Source organism: Phalangium opilio, unplaced genomic scaffold (assembly GCF_054372755.1).
Source record: "Phalangium opilio isolate 3A_F unplaced genomic scaffold, DU_Popi_V2 ptg000031l_1, whole genome shotgun sequence".
Lineage (NCBI taxonomy): Eukaryota > Metazoa > Arthropoda > Arachnida > Opiliones > Phalangiidae > Phalangium > Phalangium opilio.
In genome coordinates, this window is record NW_028324158.1 from 4,551,197 (window position 1) to 4,567,712 (window position 16,516).

The window sequence follows — 16,516 nt, forward strand, 5'->3', positions numbered from 1 at the left end:
AAACCAATCTAGTAAGAATTTGGTTTACAGTTTAATTAAATAAGTAATTAACAAAATCTGTTCTGTGAGTGAACTGGAACCTGGGTTTGTTAATTTAAATATAAAATAATACTCCGATTATGAGAAAATCAATCTAGTATGATTTTGGTTTACAGTTTAATGAAATTAGTAACAAATTTCTGTCCAATGAACAAATTCTTGACTTTTTTCTTAATGCAAAAGTAGCATTTGTAGCATAATATATGACTGATGGCTAAAATTATTCAATGTTTGTACTATTATACCAATATACAACCATTGCCTAGAATTAGCCCCCAGTCATGTTGTCTGAAATTTGATACCAGAGAAAACAAATAGCCTGTCTAATGAGTAAGAATCATACATTAGTAGGTTTCTTTCTTTATCAAAATTGTTAGATTACTTTCTTACTAATTGAAATTAAATTGAAAAATTAGTAGTTGTACAGTTTGGAAATGCTTCCCTCGTTGGGGGGCCTTGATTCCCTTATTTACAAAAAGATTAATTTGCAGTGTTGGCTCTATTACAAGTATAATGTATTTTTGACCTCGTAGTTTTACTTACTTCAATCTCGAAACAGTGCTGATTTCTTAGTTTTATCTGGATTAATGTTGTTGTTGCAGCTTATATGGGGGGCCTCTTTTTCCTATTATCTGAAACGTAAATGGGTGTCTTTCTCAAGGATCCCAAGCCTTATATGGGTGTCTTTGCCAAGGGTCCCAAGCCTTATATGGGTGTCTTTGTCAAGGATCCCAAGCCTTATATGGGTGTCTCCCTCAAGGATCCCAAGCCTAATAGGGGTATCTTTTTCTGGGTTCTCAAGCCCACTGTTGATCTTGACAGTTGTAGGTAGCTCAATCTGGACATTGTAGATCAAGTAGTTCTATTTGGGCTACCATAGTACCGTTCAACTTGTAGCATATATGTGGACTTCATTTTGTAGGATCCTAAACCTAATATGGGTGTCTTTCTCAAGGATCCCAAGCCTTATATGGGTCTCTTACTCTAGGTTCCCAAGCCTAATAGGGGTATCTTTTTCTGGGATCCCAAGCCTACTGTTGATCTTGACAGTTGTAGGTAGCTCAATCTGGACATTGTAGATCAAGTACTTCGATTTGGGCTACCTTTCATCTTGTAGCATATATGTGGGCTTAATTTTTTAGGATCCTAAACCTAATATGGGTGTCTTTCTCGAGGATCCCAAGCCTTATTTGGGTTTCTTACTCTAGGTTCCCAAGCCCACCATTGACCTTGTAGTTGAAGTTTCATCTTGTTAATGTAGATCTTGAAGTTTCATCTTGTTACTGCAGATCTTGAAGTTTCAAGTAGCACTTGTAGATTCATCTGGAATTCTGTTAATTACTTAAAAAAATATGATTATAACATTAGATCATGTTTTATTGCGAGTGAGAGCATCTTTCTCTAGGGCGACAAGCCTAATTTGGGTTTCTTTAACTAGGATCCCAAGCCTAATATGGGTTTCTTTAACTAGGATTCCAAGCCTAATATGGTTTTCTTTAACTAGGTTCCCAAGCCTACCATTGACCTGTAGTTTCATCCAGACAACTGTTGACCTGTAGTTTCATCCAGACAACTGTTGATCTTGTAGCTTCATCGAGATCAATGTTGATCTTCTAGTTTCATCCGGAACAATGCTCATCATTGAAAATTTGAAAAATTGGTTTGAGAAGTCAGATGATGTCTTAGATTCTAGGTTATTTAAAATGTAAACATATTCCTTTATGATAAGAATAGTAACATTCTCGATAACTAGCGCTGAAAATGGTGGAAAATTTCTCATCGCCAAATGCTAAATCCAGTTGAGTACCACCATCAGTTGATTGCTTAAAGTTAAGACCTTGTAAAAGTTGAAACCCATTTAGGGCTCGGGGTTTTTTGGTCGATTTTTTCGAAAAATACGATTAACTACAAATAATCGAAAACTATTCAGAAGTTTATTCGTTTAAACAATTCAACAATTTTAGATGATATTTTTTGACATTGAATAATCTTAGTAAGATTTTAACCGACAAATGTATTCAATCGACAAAATTATTCGAAAAAAAGTGATGTAGAAAAAAGGGTCTTACTCTACATTCGGTTAAATTAAAAATATTTTCTATTATAAAATCCACATGCTTTGAAGTCTAACTTTTAGCGTAATATTTTGTAATTTAAGCTTTGTAAAAAATATCCAAATCATTTTTTTGGAGTAGACTTTCGTCTGGAATATTGCCACTAATATTTTTTATTAGAATTTAACATGTATACGTTTTTCTCCGTATCAGTTATTTATGATCAGATCGCCAAACTCAATTATTGTTACAATCTTTTCGATAAAACCCAATTCCAAAAAGCCCTAGTTATTACGTTAGTGGACTCTATAGCAAAATACTTTCCTCCAAGCGCCAAAAGTGTATATCTGTGATATTTTTGCCAGGGATCTCGCGATACCGCTTACCGTATGGTCGAAATGGCGATACAAGCAACAACTATTAATGTTTAACATCAGAAGGGGATAATAGATAATGCTAGCTTTAATTCTAAAATGGATGTCTTCGATTCTTGGTGCGAAACCCATCCATATTATCTCAACATAAACGCCCTAGACTCGAACAAAGAAGTTTTAGTGTAATATAAAAGGGTTAAGGTAAAAAGGGGAAGTGAAATAAAAAAATATTTGAGAATCACCAACATACCTATTTTCCTAGATATGCAATAATTTCTCTTTATTGATAAACAATTGCAGAAGTTAAAACAAAACACAGACAGACACGTCAGGCACAAAGCCTATCTCTCAGGAGAAGTAAAAATCCACTGGTTCCTACCGCCAACTATATTTCAGAAAGTCACACTCGAAACATATTTTGATCATTTACTTGAAAACGACTTCTCTATTCCGTTTTTATAAACTAACGATATCAATACTCGTCCTATATTAACTTTGGAGATAGTTTCGTGGTACAGTGGAGTAAAGACTCAGTATCTCGCTTTATAAAACTATTAAATGTATCCAGTCTTTCGACTTCATACCCAATCTTCGTTACTCGTCCTTTATAAACTTTGACTACAGATTTTTCAGTTAAGAGAGGTTTTTCTCAAATAATTTATTAAAATTATATGATATTAATTATTTTTATCTGAAGTTACTTATTATTCTTCTAGTTGTATCGTTTTAAGAGACGTTTTTCCTAGAGTATGCCTCTTTCGCGAGTGTCTGAAAGACCATAAAATGGTGTAGTTAGATTGTTGATGTCAGTTAATAGAATAGTGGTCAGTACAGTTTTTCAGATATCCGTCAACTGTGAATACGATTCGGAAATTGAGAACCCTTTTGTTCAGATTAGGAAACTGCGAACGCGATCCCCTGAGGTGTAACAACAGGCAGACAGACTAACAAACACACAGACAGATGAACACGTCGTGAACAGAACGTTCCAAAACAATCATCACTCGATGAAATAAAAAATCTAGCCTCTATATTGGCTTCATGTGACTCCAATATTGTTCGACAGTTGTCCACTGTCGGTTAGATATTACACCAATATGCGCTCGATATTAGTCCAATATCGGTTAGAAATTGTCCAATGAGGGTTTGATTGATGTGTGAATAAAATCTTGACCATTTCTGGGTAATAATCGATCCCTTAATAGATGATTCTGGATCCAATTTTGGAAGAGGCTTCAAATCTGGCTTTTCGTTCGACCCTCCCTTTTTGGACACTAGTTACGTTATCCAAAAATAGATTAAAAACTGTGCTGTCTCAGAGCCAGCCGTTTGGATCCATTTACATCCGATTTTGGACAATATTTTTTAACAGTGCACGTCTTAGGAAATAGTCAAGTGCTAATAGAGTAGTGATGAGGGTACTATTTTTCGCGTATGTGATTCGGTTTAGTTTGTTTTTATGTTCTCATGTTACCACACTTTGTGGTACACTTCTCTCGAAGAGAAGTATTATATACTTCTGATAGTATTGACAATCACAATGTTTTTATTGATAGTTCTTACCATTATCAGGTTTTTAAATACAATCATTTTTCAATGATTTAAACTTTGCGTTTTTTCGTTAATATATAGCTATAACAATTTAAAAAAGATCAAAGTTTATCGTAAAAAATAATAATGGCGGTTACTCGTCCAAATACTAATCGATAAAAGAAACCAAAACCACATTTGTATCAAGAAACGTATGGATCATAATTTTTTATTCGAAATCGAATAAAAGGTATCGCAAAAAAGGTTTTTGGACTAAAATTCTTCTGATTATGTTAAAAATTTTAGTTTTTCGGAAAAAATACTTACGATTAATAATTGCATCACTCTACCTTTTTCCGAAAAAAATCGAGACGAAATACTTTTATATAATCTTCGTTTTACAAATTTTGGTATGTGAATATATTTGAATAATAGTTAACCGATCCCCGAGCCCTAAACCCATTATCAGAGAAGAAATCGATTAGCTTCTTGGTTTCAAGAGATGATGTCTCAAGAAGGTTAATGTTGAAGTCACCAACAATGACGCTGGGAATATCTTCATCATAATATTCCGCCACGCATTTCCCAATACCATATATTATGTCGCGAATGTTGCAAGCTGGGGAAGAGTAAACTGCTAGTACAGAAAGGCGTAAATCATTTAACGATCCATCCAGCCACAAGCATTCAATATGAGAGGTTGTTGTTGGTTCGGAAGTGTACATACGAATTCTGGTGTGAGTTACAGTTTCTTTGATATAAGCTGATACCATAAGTAACATAATAAACATAAGTATGACATTTCGTTAAATTTCTTAGTCAGTGTGTGTTTCGGTGTACAGTATAATGTCCGTACGACCCAGCTTGTTTGTTTTCCTAATAGAGACCCCTAGTGGCAAAAAGTTCCAAAATCTTGCGCGGCGGTGCGACCGCGTTTGCGGAGTTAGAAAACCGTGAATCGTCTAGCACTCTAGCAGACAGCTTTTAAATCTCTGCCGGTAAAGTTCGGGCCTTTGCTGCTCTCTGGTAAATAATGAATCCCCTGGAACCGGAAGACTTAGAAGTTCGGGATATATATAAAAATCTATCGTCACAGTCAATTATGAAAGTATTTATTAGTCCGAGCATACGCGATTTGCATGATAATATTTACAAAAATACCAAATTAGTCGAAAAACTTATTACCAAGCTTAGAAGCCAATTCTATGAAATTCATAATAAAAACAAACCAAAGAGCCTGAAGGATTCAAGATTTAAAACTGCTGCAGTTCAATACCAGTTCATAAAGTCGGTTAGACAGAGATATGGAGAGTTTCTTAATCTTGTTGGCCAGTTTGAAAACATAAATGGCAATGATTTGTTGTTGCTTCTACAAAAGTATGCTGAAGAGGTCTTTAACAGCTTCTGTCGTAAACAACGAAATGAAGTAGAAGCGGCACTTACCAATGAAAATACCCTTATTAATAGTGAACAGGTAAGGGAATCAAATTACTTAAAAGTGAAACATATACGGACGTTACCATAAGATGATTGATGATATTATTATTATGAATAGCAGGATGACGAATGTCATGAGCGTTCCATTTTGACCATTGGAGGTGGATGCATGGGAGAAGTGTGGAGAAAAAGTAAGCGGCATACCGTCTTCCAGAAAAAGATATCCCACTTTTCTAACGACCAAAAGGAAAAGGCAAAATCCCTATATGACTCTGTTTTGAAATTGCGCCGGACACCTGAAGAGAAGTTAGAGATCCAATATGCAGGAATAAAACTAAGAGATGAAGGTGGACTTTTCATTCCTAAAGAAACTCTTAATCCCTATTTCTTATATTTGAACAAAGTATGCCGTAGTATTTTACAAGAAAATGGTATTAAGAAATTTGGACATAAAATCTTACAAGCAGTCTCAGATGAGGTTACAAAGAATTCTGAAAAATTACGTGAAATCTTCTTACAATGTGTCAGTGAAGTTATAACAGACAACCAAGCCTCTACGATACTTAAAGAACTGCAAAGGAAATTCATGCATGCCCTAACTAATGAGTTTGTTACTGCTCGCGACGAAAAGGAAAAAGAAGACAAAAACCTTCAGTCTAAAGGTTGTAGTGCACTAAGAGACAAACTTTATGTATTGGCCAAGAAAGGTAAAGATAAGAGCGAAAAAAACGTTCCTAGAACACCCTGCTTGAAAAATGTTCCTAGAAAGAAAAAGCTATCGAAGTCCGTCATGGCTTCAGTGATATCAGTTATTGACGATGTTGTTTCTAATTATAAATTAAATGACGATACCTCAGATATTGACCTACCGCAAATTATTTCTAGTCCATATGTACCAGAAACAGGTGGTTTGGTGGAAACCACACAAATGGGCGAAGAGCAAAAAGGAACGACAAACTGTGATATCAATAATTTTGTTCAGATGAAGAACCTACGACAATCACCCACTAAGGTCAGTAGGCCTGATGTCTCAACCACTCCAATTAAGGAAAGAATAAAAACCAAAGAGTCACGTCATTCAAATGAAATTACTCCCACGAGGAATGTGCCAAAGAATAAGAAATTAACCCAAAAAAAACTCTGCGATAATTTTGATATTGACCCCGAAACTCCACCAAAGAACGACAAAAGAAAAATATGTGATAGAGATGATTGTGTGCCTTTAAAAAATTTACCACTGTCAACATCGAAAGAAGCTAATCAGCCTGTTCCACCTATGTCAAATTGTTATAAGAAAGTGAAAACTTGTGATAATTCAGTCATTGAACCCCAAAATAATTATGAACGTAGTGGTAGGCAACGCAGAGCACCGCAACATTTACAAAATTATTTATGGTAAAATTTTTTTATTAAAGTGTTATTGGGACTGGAAGCAATAAAATTTGTGATTTTTACTATTTGGTTTTAAGTGGTTTTTTTTTCGATCCAAACTTATTTTGAAATGCTTGCTTAAAATATAGTTTGGTGTCCCTATATCCACGTCCACTGTGATGTCCGCTAATATCACGATTAGTTAAGGTATTTTTTCGTGCTGTGCTAAAGTTCACGCCAGATACCTTTCCACCTGCGTTATGTTTAATTTGTGAAAAAAGTGTTTCTACTGCGCTGCCGTTTATTCTTAAAGGGCACAGGTAGTAATTGTCCTTGTAAACTTGAAAAAATTCCTTCACAAGGCCTTCCATTCCAAAAACCATAATTCTTAATAGACTCCATGTCTGAAACATTAGTAAAAATGAAGATTATGCAATAACTCTTGGAAGGGAGAATGAAGTCTATAATTTGTCCATTTTCAAATACCTGAAAAGAAATGAATAATTTCTGGCGTGGACTACTCGGATTGAAGTCTGGAAATTCACCTGTATCGTACATAAAAGAATGTAAATGAAGCAATAGGCGATTTTAATAATGACGTTTCACAAGTGCGCGCGTAGAAATTAGGGAGGGAAAAATGCCTTCCATCTCTGCTTTTCCCCCCGGCTACATATTTTGTATAGGGGACTTTTTAAAAAGGCTTATTATAAATGAAAAATATTTGTAGAATCTTACGTAAAAGGTATTTTAACCAAACCGAGAAGTAGTTAAGGCCCTCTCTTATGTTATGAATAACATCACTAGATGGCGATTTAATTGCAGTCTTGGAAAGCATCCCCTTTTCAAAGAGATTTTGACACGCTTTCAGATAAGCGAAGGTAGCCATACTCTGGTCGTAGTCTTCAGGTTTGACGTCTGATTTAGGGTTGGCGTGTTCGTATATCGCAGATAGAACATCATTTTGCTAAAAAATAAAAGCATTTTAATAAATTAGTAAAAGTTTATGCCTTAATCTGGAAAAACCAAAATACTTGTAAAATTCGAGCAGGTTTAACGTTCAACTTGGTCCAAGAATCACGCTCCACAAAACTTTGAAGTAGCTGTGGAACTTTCCGCGCCACTCCTCGGCGTCGGTTTTCATCATCCCTTGCCTTTAGGTCAACAATCTGCTTCCATCCAAATTCCACTCCTAGGTTTAAAAATTTCTTGGCTCGTAAAGGATCGGAAGAAAATAATGCGTTTATCATATTTTTAAGCTAAATAAAATATTAGAAAAATATCATTATTAAGGTTCCCAAAAACAAATCAAAAGAAAAAACTATACCTGGTGTGATGGACATATAATAAAATATATATTTCGATCCAGATTAAATGGATTGGGGAATGATGGGTTTATGGAAATGTCAATCTCTCCATCATTATTTTCAAAACTGAATGTTCCGTAAAGCTCAGCGAGGAGTTTTATTACACTAAGATTGGAACTAGCTCCATCGCACACCAAACTCGCCACGTTAAATCCAGTGAACTGAAAAGCTTTCAAAACTTCGATTAAACACGCAAGAGTAAATTGAATATCAGCGGTGGAAGCGAGAGCAAAGTATGGTCCTATAATGTCATAATTCGCAGTGAGGTCACGCCACAAGAACTGGAGCATGTAGTTAGATTTTTTAATGTTTTTGTCAGGATTGATTTCTTCATATAAATCTTGAAGATATGGATATTCGTAAGATGGCATTGCAAGACCCATGAATTCATGGTTCTTGCTATTCCATACGACCTTAGCTGCCACGTTCACTTCGTCAAAGATTAAAACTCCATCGGCTTTCGGCTCATTAAACCCTAGTCGCGTTTGTTCTTCAACAAATAAATCATAACATGATTTTTGTTCTTGGAGTTTTTCATAATCAACACCAGGTTTATCCAAGTTCTTGGCTGTTTTTCTTTGGATTGAACGCCATGAAGGGAGGTTCAAAAATTTAAAACTCTGTAACGCTTCATACGCAGCTTTGCTCCGACATGCTACAGCCATTACTAATCGGTATGTGACTAAATTCCATCTATTCCCTTTGGAACCAGAAACTATAAATAAACAATAATATATGATTACATCTCACCCAACAAAATCAAATTGAAGGGATGGAGATGAGGACAATAAAGTGATATGGCTGAACATTTAATTTTCCTCTTAACTTTCCCTTCAATTACTAGCGATAAGTACCGTTTCTTGTTTGATCGTCAAAGAATGCAGCTTTTTCCTCTTCTAAATGCTTCTTGCAGTCTTTATCATAAGTTTCGCGGAGGAGTTCACGACATTCTTGTTGTTTTTCCATATCGTCAACTGTCAAAACTTCATCAAGGACGTGCGAGAACCTTTCTTTAACGATTCTTGTAACTGATTTCATTTGCTCGTGTTGTTTATTGTTTAATGTTATTTTCATTGCATTAATTTTTCCTTTAAGTTTGTCCACTTTTGTTTTAATATTTCGATACCTGTAAAGGGTTCGCCTTCGTTTCGTGGCTAAGCTTTCCGGGGATAAGAAGTCACTGCGGCAAGTTGAACTAGGATCAATTCTTCTTTTACGCACTGGAGATTTTAAACTATCATTTCTTCGTTTGACACAAACTTTTAAATACCTCGCCAAACCCTTACAAGCGACACAACAATTTCCTAATACGTTGTTTGGTCTTAAAAATAAGCCTTCGCATTTTTTGGCTTTGTAACATATCGCGGGGGTATTGTAAACCAGCATATTACTGGGAGTTCTGGATAAATTCTTCAAAACATCACCAGTGTCAAATCCCAGACCAGTACAAAACACTTGTTTTTCATCAGCGAATTCCAATAATACCTTAGAAACACCTCTATTGTCAAACTTGTCATCTCTTAACACGGAAAATTCATTCACAATTCCAATAAAGAGCACGCAGAGTTTCATTATTCCGGCTGAATCACAAACATATTTAAATGGTTCTTGATTGAAGTGCGAATCAAATGAGCCTTTTTTAGTTATTTCTAGAATGACCTGAAAACAAATTATGTAAATACTAGCTGTTTTTCTATTTATTTGAAAAGAGGAAACTACTAACCTGATTTGTCGATGATAATTTCACTGAGAATAACAGATTCATATGTAAGACACTGAGTTTTCTGAACCCATTACCAATTTCAAAAGGGAATAGCGTAAATTTATCATCTGTTTGTAAACAAACGTTTGAGGTACATTTATCATTTAAACAAACTTGATGACAAAAATCCGATGTTGAAACTCTATCCGTTTGTTGAAATTGTGACAAAGGCTTCGCGATAATCTCCTTTAGAGTTTGAGTTTTAGCTACTTTACATAACACCGGCTGACGTATTTGTAGGTTACATTGAGTAGAAACCGATTTCTTAGCAAGAATCATTTTAAACTTTACAATAATGAAATAATTAACTTAAAGAAACCGTAAACCGAACTTGTTTTCGTTCCCGACGGCCGACACCAGACGTGCGATAGTATGACTGCAGAGTGCAGACGACGAGCACTATTTTATAAGAGGACTATTTTTATAAACGGCTGTAATTGGACAAAATTGAACTACGTTTCAGCGAGAAAGAGCCAATGGCTATAAAGACCAAGGATTCATGTATGATTTGTTAGTTGCTCACTCTTTTCTTCTTAAAAACATTTATCTATACTAATGAAACACACAGTGACTTACAAATTTAACATTGAAACAATGGGAAGTGTCATACTTATGTTTATTATGTTACTTATGCTGATACTCCATATGGTTTTCGTCGAGACTGACGAGGAAGGCATATACCATTTAGCTCCGAAAATCCAGGAATTTTAAAATTGTCAGTTTCTTTGGCCCAGGTTTCCACAAGAAATATCATATCCGATTCCATTATCTTGAGATCCGAGGTTACATCTTGTAAATGACAGTTTAAAGACTGTACGTTATGCACATAAATAGACGTTTTTTGATCCAAAATAGGTAGCATCAACGGGCAATCTTTTCGAAGTCGCTCCATCTCTAAGGCAACAGAGTCTTTACTTTTAACCACTGGGTTAGGCGCCGTGAACTTTCCCACGATGAACAAACCGTTTGAAGTTTTGGCTCTACTACAAGCGACGTATAACTGAGGCCTTTTCATCTTTCGCTTTTGATTAAGATGAACAACTACTTCGGAATAGGTGTCTCCTTGGCTCTTGTGTACAGTAATAGCTTCGGCAATTACTAGAGGATACTGCTTTCTTGAAACGTAGATGTTTTTTTGTCCTGAACGTCTAGTGAAACTTCTGACAACCTTCTCAACAGGCGTCCATAATTCATTAATATTATTGGCTATCATTAATCCTTGAGACTGGGCTCTAGTCTCTTTTCCAGTCTTGTTATCGTTAAATTCAATCCAAACTCGAACGGGGACTTGTTCACCTTTTTGATTTTGACCATACTGTATTTTTCTTAACCTTCCAGTTGCACCATTTACTAGACCATCGGCGGTGTTCAAATTATTGGTGATCATGTACCTGATACCAACCATTAGGGTTAATTCTCTTGGTAAACCGCTGGTTTCTTGGGGTTTCAAGGTTTTTACGGCTTCAAGAATTCTTGTTTTGATTTCATTGCTAGCGTCACCCGTAGCCGAGTCAAATGCGACAGAGCATATCTTTTCAGCATTCCGTGAACATAACTTTGATTCATTGAACGCATTTACTTCATCATTTGTTGCAAACAAATGAAGGGCTTCCAGAGGTAGGGGCCTTGAAATAGATGTTTCCAGGCTTCTAAACAAGTCAACGTCGGCGGGTGTCATCTCTCCCATGGACATTCGATTTAAAGCCATAGCGAATATTTTGTCATCTTTCTGTCTCATAATTTCATCAAGCTCATACAACTTAAATTCCTCCCACAGTGGACTTCCAATTAGGGCCGCATATGGGTTGTTCTTTTCTTTTAAGGGCATAAATGTGTAATTATCCCCAACAGGGGGTAACTGGTTGAAGTCTCCCACGAGAACAACTGAAATACCACCAAAATGCTTTGGAGATCCGAAGATTTGTTGGGCTCTTACATTAATATAATTGAAGATTTTGGCTCCACACATAGATATTTCATCTATTATCAGAAGTTTCAGGCCTAAAAGTGAACATCTTTTTCTGTTCAAAGTGTCGTTGTCCAAAGGATTCATCTTGCCAGAAAATTGATTTGTTGGCAAGTTAAAGGCAGAGTGAAGAGTGACACCATCAATATTAAAAGCCGCTTTCCCGGTGAATGCCGTTCTTAGAACAGATAATCGTGATGGATCGGCACCGGGTTTATTCTTTTCATGCCTGGATACGGCTTCAAAAATGGCTTGAATCAAGAGACTTTTCCCAACACCAGCACCGCCTGTTATCAGAATCCTCAGAGGTTCTTCTTGAGATGTTTTGAAATGATTTAGTACGTAGCAGAAAATTTCTCGCTGCTTTAAATTTAGTTTTCGAAGCATGCTGTAATATTCTTCATTGTTGACAAGAGTAATTGTTGGAGTGAAGTCGGCAGCGCTAGACTGTTGAATATCAGAAGTTACGTCACAAACGGCTTCTTGAAGAGAGTTGACAAAAAATTCCGGGTCATCCAATGTGAAACTTCTATCACGCTCGTTTTGATGTTCAATCATAGGTTGAATATTTTGAACGTCATTTGAGTGTTGGTTTTCTCTTACTTCTTGAATCATTTGGTCCAGATCCAAGTCATCAACTTCACTTATAAATTCCCTTCTAGCTTCAGATATTTCCTGCTTATGGGCTTCATAAATTTCTTCTACGTTAGCTTCTAGCAATTCGGTTTCCTCACAACGCCAAGGTAAAAATAACATAATTTCCACTCGACAGTAGTTTTTGAGATCTTTCACCATACTGTACTTTTTGAATCTGATTACTTTAGCCTGCATCCTTTTCCTGACGTATCCTGAAGAATCTTTCAGCTCAAGAGACGTTTCCACATTAGTCGTTTCAATTTCTTGGTCTTCATCTTCGTTCAAATTTTGGGTTCTCCTATTGCGTTTGGTTCGGGAAAACTCATACCATGAGGCGAAAGCGGCTAGACTGAGATTTTCCAGTTCATCGGGCCTCACAATGTAGTGCTCGATGATTCCATCAGAAAAAACGTTAGTACTATCATCAGGCAATAATTCCAATTCAGATGGTCTTTTCAAAATGTGTACCCTTTCTTCAGGGGGTGAAGTGTTTATGAAAATATGAGCACGACTGCTCCGGCAAATTGGAATGGAAAGTAGTATGTAACAGCATTCTTGGGCGCTAATTTCTTCACAATGAATAAACTTATTAGCAATAACTTTTAATCTCTCTTTTATACCACTGCCTTTATTTTTCGCTTCCTTGATTGCCTCCCTCAAGAGCTGTGACATCCCCTTTTGGGCTTTGCCGATGTAGGAAACTATATACATGAGGCAGGCGTACGGGTCTAGGACGTATTGAAGATCCATATTAGCGTTCCATAACTCCAAAATCTTCTTGTTGTATGGATTAATTCTTATTTCCTGCGGCGACCTTTTCAGAAGGACAGTGAGCCTTCTAATTGGATAAGTTATAGCTGCAATATATTGCTCTTCCGTTATGTTCAGCGTTTCCAAAAATTCTTCAAATGTTTCCGGTGCAGTTTCGACTTTCAAATTCTCGATAGCATTTCGCACCAATTTGCTTAAGGCTTCAACCTCTTCAACGTTTTCGTTTTCATCACGCTTAGAAGGGTCGTAAATAAGGGTTCTTCCCATTGGCGGAAAAGGTATGCCAAAACGACACAATGACTGTCCACTATCGTTCTTCTTACGACAGGTTTTGGAATGCTTGTGAGTTTGCAGCTTGACCAAGTTGTTCCATTTTTCACTTCCATCCCCTTTCGAGCAGGTAATGTTGGAATCAATGAATATGATAACCTCTTCTAGATTGGAGTTATCGGTTCTCAATTGTGGGGCGTTTTTATTCCATAGTAGAATATGGGCGTGTGGTGATCCCCTCATTTGGAACTCTATTCTAATGTAGTAATCATCAATGATTCCAATCGGTGACTCCTTGCTTCGCAGAAACTTGAAAAATTCTCTCAAACGATAATCAAAATATCGGCTGCAGGTGACAGGGTCCTCGTTGATAAGCTTAGCTCTCTCCATAAATCCCAAGGTTTTTACATATTCTTTCGCAGTTTCTCGAGGGTGCCCGGCAATGACGCACAAGGACCCCAAAAGCTCTTCCCATTTCGTCTCAGCGGCACTCAGCGTGAGGAACCACGTAGGATTACCAAGTTGGCGAACCATAGCCAGAAGATCTTTCTCACGCTGTTGTAAATAGCCAGGGGAAGATCTGACGCTTTCCAAAACTTTGTAACCATCATCGTGTTTCACCAAAGAATCCAAACTTCCAGGCGCTGTTAATGCTCCCGCTGTGTATGCTTGGCCAGCCTTGGACTTGGTTTTTCTCATGCAAATATTAGTAGCGCTCCGTAGTTTTGACGATACTAATTTAACATAGGAATAAAATATTTTTGGAATACTAGAGGCACAACGCCTATCGCTGCATCTGAACTCCCATTTTATTTGCTGTGTGTACGTTGCCTTAGGTGGTAGCTTCAAAGCTTGGCCAGCGTAAATACTCGGGAAAGAAAGGTATTCGGAGTCCTCATCATAAAGAATTGATTGTGGTGTCTGCCCTTCTCCAGGAGCGTAAGCAATACTCTCAATCTGGGGCGTAATTAGATCTTCAGATGAAAGCAAAAGGGTATCACTGTTGCCATTGTTCAATGCTGTTTCTTCATCAATTTCGTCCCATTCCTGGTCGCTGTCAGGTGCTTGTTGAGGTTCTACAGCAAAATTACTTGGTTGATCTGTACCAACAGGGGGCGTGTGCTCTACTTCAGTTGGCATATCTTCCTCATTCGATACGAAATTTACACTATTAGATTCGCTGAACTCCAAAGCCACTTCATCTGGAACTGTAACTTCATGTTTCAAATACAAAGGAGTTGTTATTAGAATCTTTAAAGCATCCAGTATTTTTCTGGGACGAACTGTTTCAAACATATAGTGGTGTTGATATTCCTTCTTCCTCATGAGTTTAATTTGAATAACTTGAGTGTCAGTGGGGCCTCTGGGCAGAATTGAAACAGAAGAGTCGATTGAAACTGGTACATTTACGACATTACCGCGAATGCCTCTTTGCTGATCAACTCCTAGTTTTCTTATTTGCATAAACGGTAATCGCGGAGAAATCATTCTACATTCAAGTTCTGTAAGATCTTTCAACTCCATGGGCAAATCAGGAAAAAAATAGCCGTTTTCTCTGGAGAGTGGTGGTACTTTCCTTCTATAAACGTAGCTGTGGCAAGAACCACACAACAAAATATGTGACGGAAGCACTCTCTCATGTACTCCTTCAACTGACAAGTATTTCACCGACTCTGTTTTTTTAACAGAAGTACGGAAAAATAGTCCAGAACAGCATTCGCATTTATAATCTGGACCATATGATATATTTTGCAGATAGGCGTTTTCGAAATATTGTGAGTGTTGTCTCCTAACGGTTCTCCTAGCATACTCTGTCATAAGCTCGAATTCAGCATAATTTTCATCAAGTCTTCTAATCTGCCTTGTAGCGTTGTCCCTCTGCATTTCAGCTTCTCTATAGTTGGGATCTTGACGCCGATCAATTCTTGACAAAATATCTCTCTGGTTTTCGGCTTCACGGTACACAGAATTTTCACGCCTAATTTGCCTTGTAGAATTATCTCTCTGGATTTCCGCCTTAGCATAATCCATATTTCCTCTTCTTTTCTTCCTAGAAAGATTATCCGTTTCTAACTCAGATTGAGCATAATTAGAATCTGCTCGCTTTTGTCTCCGTTTCAAAAGATAATTTTGCATGTTATTAGTTTTCTGATCCACAACTGAAGCTAAAGGATGCTGACCAGCTGATGGGTCCTGACAAGTAAAGCCCACACTAGTTGATGGGTCCTGCTGAGTTAAAGAACTCTGACTAGTCGATGGGTCCGGCAGAGTTGAAGAACTCTGACTAGTCGATGGGTCCGGCAGAGTTGAAGAACTCTGACTAGTTGATGGGTCCGGCAGAGTTGAAGAACTCTGACTAGTTGATGGGTCCGGCAGAGTTGAAGAACTCTGACTAGTCGATGGGTCCGGCAGAGTTGAAGAACTTTGACTAGTTGATGGGTTCTGCAGAGTTGAAGAACTTTGACTAGTTGATGGGTTCTGCAGAGTTAAAGAGCTTTCACTGGTAGAAGGGCCCTGACTAGCAGGAGATTCTAACACCAACTGCCTCTCTAGCTTCTTTTTTGCCGCATATCTCTCTCGTCTTTGATTTTTTTCTCTTTCTCTGAATTCTGGATTCAAACGTAGCCTTCTCATCTTTTCCGCTGCTGTTTCTTTCACATTAGATGCCATTTCTGAACTCTCTCGTATTTGTATAACAGCCGAGTAAAACGGCACAAGGTCAATTTTGATTTCACACCGTTGAAAATGTCCTAACTTAGTTCATAACTTGTTCGATATCCTGAAAACAATCTTGGTTTACGCGTAAATAGGCCTAACAAATAATAAAATATGACAATGATAGAAAACAAAACTACCCGTTGAAATAAATACTTACTTGAAATTAATTCTGAAAATAAACTATAATTAGTGGTAAATTAATAGGCCTAATAAAAAATGAGAAC

General features: G+C 37.0%; 3 protein-coding genes and 1 long non-coding RNA gene across 5 annotated transcripts; 1 reads left to right on the forward strand and 3 right to left on the reverse strand.

Annotated features, from left to right (window-relative positions):
- Window positions 1-12: 12 nt before the first annotated feature.
- Window positions 13-1,051, reverse strand: LOC149690140 (uncharacterized). Its single transcript, XR_016383869.1, has 3 exons — window positions 583-1,051; window positions 430-503; window positions 13-362 (listed from the first exon to the last, which is right to left on the reverse strand). It is a non-coding gene; the product is annotated as an uncharacterized LOC149690140 (long non-coding RNA).
- Window positions 1,052-4,759: 3,708 nt separating this feature from the next.
- Window positions 4,760-6,902, forward strand: LOC149690141 (uncharacterized). Its single transcript, XM_089869672.1, has 2 exons — window positions 4,760-5,471; window positions 5,553-6,902. The coding sequence occupies exons 1-2, from the start codon at window positions 5,031-5,033 to the stop codon at window positions 6,831-6,833; spliced, it is 1,722 nt and encodes a 573-aa protein (XP_089725798.1). The 5' UTR covers window positions 4,760-5,030; the 3' UTR covers window positions 6,834-6,902.
- Window positions 6,821-9,872, reverse strand: LOC149690142 (uncharacterized). Its single transcript, XM_089869671.1, has 6 exons — window positions 9,024-9,872; window positions 8,130-8,884; window positions 7,837-8,061; window positions 7,541-7,769; window positions 7,292-7,350; window positions 6,821-7,209 (listed from the first exon to the last, which is right to left on the reverse strand). Exons 1-6 carry the CDS (start codon window positions 9,739-9,741, stop codon window positions 6,889-6,891), a joined length of 2,307 nt encoding a protein of 768 aa, XP_089725797.1. The 5' UTR covers window positions 9,742-9,872; the 3' UTR covers window positions 6,821-6,888.
- Window positions 9,691-16,244, reverse strand: LOC149690143 (uncharacterized). Of its 2 annotated transcripts, XM_089869670.1 has the most exons (3): window positions 10,542-16,244; window positions 9,893-10,478; window positions 9,691-9,828 (listed from the first exon to the last, which is right to left on the reverse strand). In XM_089869670.1, the coding sequence occupies exon 1, from the start codon at window positions 16,242-16,244 to the stop codon at window positions 10,560-10,562; it is 5,685 nt and encodes a 1,894-aa protein (XP_089725796.1). In that variant the 3' UTR covers window positions 9,691-9,828; window positions 9,893-10,478; window positions 10,542-10,559. The 2 variants fall into 2 exon arrangements, with proteins under 2 accessions (XP_089725796.1, XP_089725795.1); XM_089869669.1 differs by having other exon boundaries at window positions 9,893-16,244.
- Between the last annotated feature and the right edge of the window lie 272 nt (window positions 16,245-16,516).